This window comes from Aplysia californica, unplaced genomic scaffold, assembly GCF_000002075.1.
Source record: "Aplysia californica isolate F4 #8 unplaced genomic scaffold, AplCal3.0 scaffold00294, whole genome shotgun sequence".
Taxonomy (NCBI): domain Eukaryota; kingdom Metazoa; phylum Mollusca; class Gastropoda; order Aplysiida; family Aplysiidae; genus Aplysia; species Aplysia californica.
The window spans coordinates 891,101-893,612 of record NW_004797564.1 but is presented as its reverse complement, the minus strand read 5'-3'; the positions used below and the strand labels follow the sequence as shown (position 1 = coordinate 893,612).

Below are 2,512 nucleotides of genomic sequence, written 5' to 3'. Positions count from 1 at the left end.
GGCCAAATTGGTTAAAGGGGGGAGACTAGTCGTGCTTTGGAAAACGCCAGTTCCCAAGGCGTGGTACACCCCGCTCAACGCGCGCCTGTATGTCTGAGTGAGATTTGGAAAGTTAAAGAAACCCATGCACGATGTCCCATTTATTGCTTTATGTGTTTATCACACAGTACGATGATTCTTTCTCTGGGAGTGAGAGAGCTGATTCTTTTTTACTTTATCCTTACAATCCATGCATGTAGAAAATAGTTATGAAATTTTGACATTTTAAATGTTGTGACAACACTTAGATTCTAGATTAGATATAACAATAAAGGATTTTTTAAAATTATTTATTTTTTCATGATGAGAAAATTTCACAGCTTCAATAACTATTCACCATATCACTAATTTTTCGTTCAAGCCATATGTTGTCAGTAGAGGTGATTGTTAGCCTGCAATGGTACTGGAGATTATTCGGTGCTTTTTCGGTAATTCCACCCCCCTTATTTGAGCCTGACCTACTTCTAGATCTAGATATCTATACGTTTGATTCGCGATGAGCTAAGATATCAAACCTAACAACAGCAAAACATTAAATTGTGGTAAAATTCAGGGGGGCATGCCCCCCTGAAACCCCCCTTCCTATTTTTGTTAGGTCAGGGGGGCAAGCCCCCCTGAAACCCCCTACTCTTGGGGCCAAAACCCGTGAATAACAATTGCGGGGTGGGAACTACCGAAAAAGCGCTGATTATTCTACAGAAACTTTTGTGGCTGTAAGTACGTTGAGAGAAAAGTCCACCAATTTAGGCATTCTCCCTTCCACACTTCGGGCAAGGAGGCCAAGAGTAGCCCGAACAGCAAGGTTCCCTAGTCATGATGTGTTAACTCCATACGAAATGTCAAAAGTGAAACTAATACACACTGGCTGAATAGAAGTTATAAGAAGGCTGCAGAAAGTACCATAGACTGGCATAGAGTCGTAGACCTGTCCATTTGACATTTAGAGGCTTGCTCCAGGGTTAGCTACCATGCAAGACTAAAGGTATGAAGAAATTGTCTAAAAATAATGTTTTAAAAATCCATAGTGGGCCTCTGGTAGATCTACTGTTAGAAAGTAAAATAGGATGACAAAATATAGCAGACGAGAGTATAGTCAGCGGGAAACTGCCAGAAAGAGGGAAATAAACATTGAAGGTTCAATACATGTAGATAGAAACATCATTCCAAACTCTTCTTCACTAAACCGACTAAACATACAGAAATTAGTCATTTAAAAGTCTACCTTTTAGATCGGTGTGCCTGCTTGCTCTAATTTGTGTCAGAAATAATTATCCCACTGCTTGTTTACATTCTCTAAGGAAATGATACTAAACTTACTTTTATAATCAAAGAGCTCCACAATCTAGATAAATTGGCTCGCATTTTATGTTATCAATTGATACGGTGAACCTTAATATTATTGCGTTCAATTGAATTAAATTATGTATGTTATCAATTTAAAATTGTGCATGGCTTTATAAGCCAAGCACAGCTTATTTCTGAGAAAAAATGGTGCTTTCTCATTTTCAAAAGCGTGTTTATAAACTTTAAACAAAACTCAACATGTGGTTCACCTTCAAATGTAACTTACATGATCCGGAAGGCTTTTGTGAGAGAACAAAATGAAAAAAGCATTATTTTTACAATAAAACCAGAACATATGTTGTAGATCTAAACATTCTTTTTCATGACGTTTTGACTTTTTGAATGTTTCTGTGTTGGATTTTGTTTATTAGTTTGTTTGTTTGTGTGAGCGAACTGTGATTTTGCTGTTGTTGTTGTTGTTGTTGCTGTTGCTGCTGCTGCTGCTGCTGCTGCTGCTGCTGCTGCTGCTGCTGCTGTTGTTGTTGTTGTTGTTGTTGTTGTTGTTGTTGTTGTTGTTGTTGTTGTAGACTGCTACATTAATATGGGAGACACACTGAAAAAAAATTAGCAAGTCGTTAGAAAGTTTTCTGTTGTTTTAAAAAAAAATACACCAATAGTGAAAGTTGAAGCAACTCACCGTCACAAACGTCATACAAACAACTGGAAAAGATGCCTCATTACAATACACTGCTTCACTTCTCAAAACCAGTCGTAGGTCTACAAGGTAGGCCTCTTTTAAAGACAGAATAGAAACGACAACAAATAGATCGGTAGCTATACACGTCAACGATACATCATACATGTATAACAATATCCAGCTACACATAAACGATACATGTTACGCCATAATTTTACCGGAGATAACACGAAGCTGTGTACCATATACGTACTTGGCGATTCTTTCCCTTCTTCTTGTGCTTATCGTCGTCAATATCCAGGTATCCCTTCAAAGCCTTTTTGCCGTGTTTGAGTAGGGAGGACATAATTCCTTTCGTTCACTGGGCCCAAAGTTGGCACGATCGGGTTGGGGTTTCCGGGACCCCCAACACTGGAAAATCTATCGACGGGGGGAGAGGGGGGAGGGACGGGGAGGGGGAGAGAGAGGGAGAAAGGGAGAGAGAGAGAGAGG

The 2,512-nt window shown here is 39.3% G+C and overlaps 1 protein-coding gene across 1 annotated transcript in view; it reads right to left on the bottom strand.

The window, feature by feature from the left end:
• The window catches only part of LOC101847968 (grancalcin), a gene marked incomplete in the record, with an annotated part of 16,076 nt that extends 13,681 nt beyond the window's left edge, over positions 1–2,395 (bottom strand). Inside the window, 1 exon segment of the mRNA XM_013084467.2 lies at positions 2,274–2,395. Coding sequence (XP_012939921.1) covers positions 2,274–2,366 — 93 coding nt within the window.
• Between the last annotated feature and the right edge of the window lie 117 nt (positions 2,396–2,512).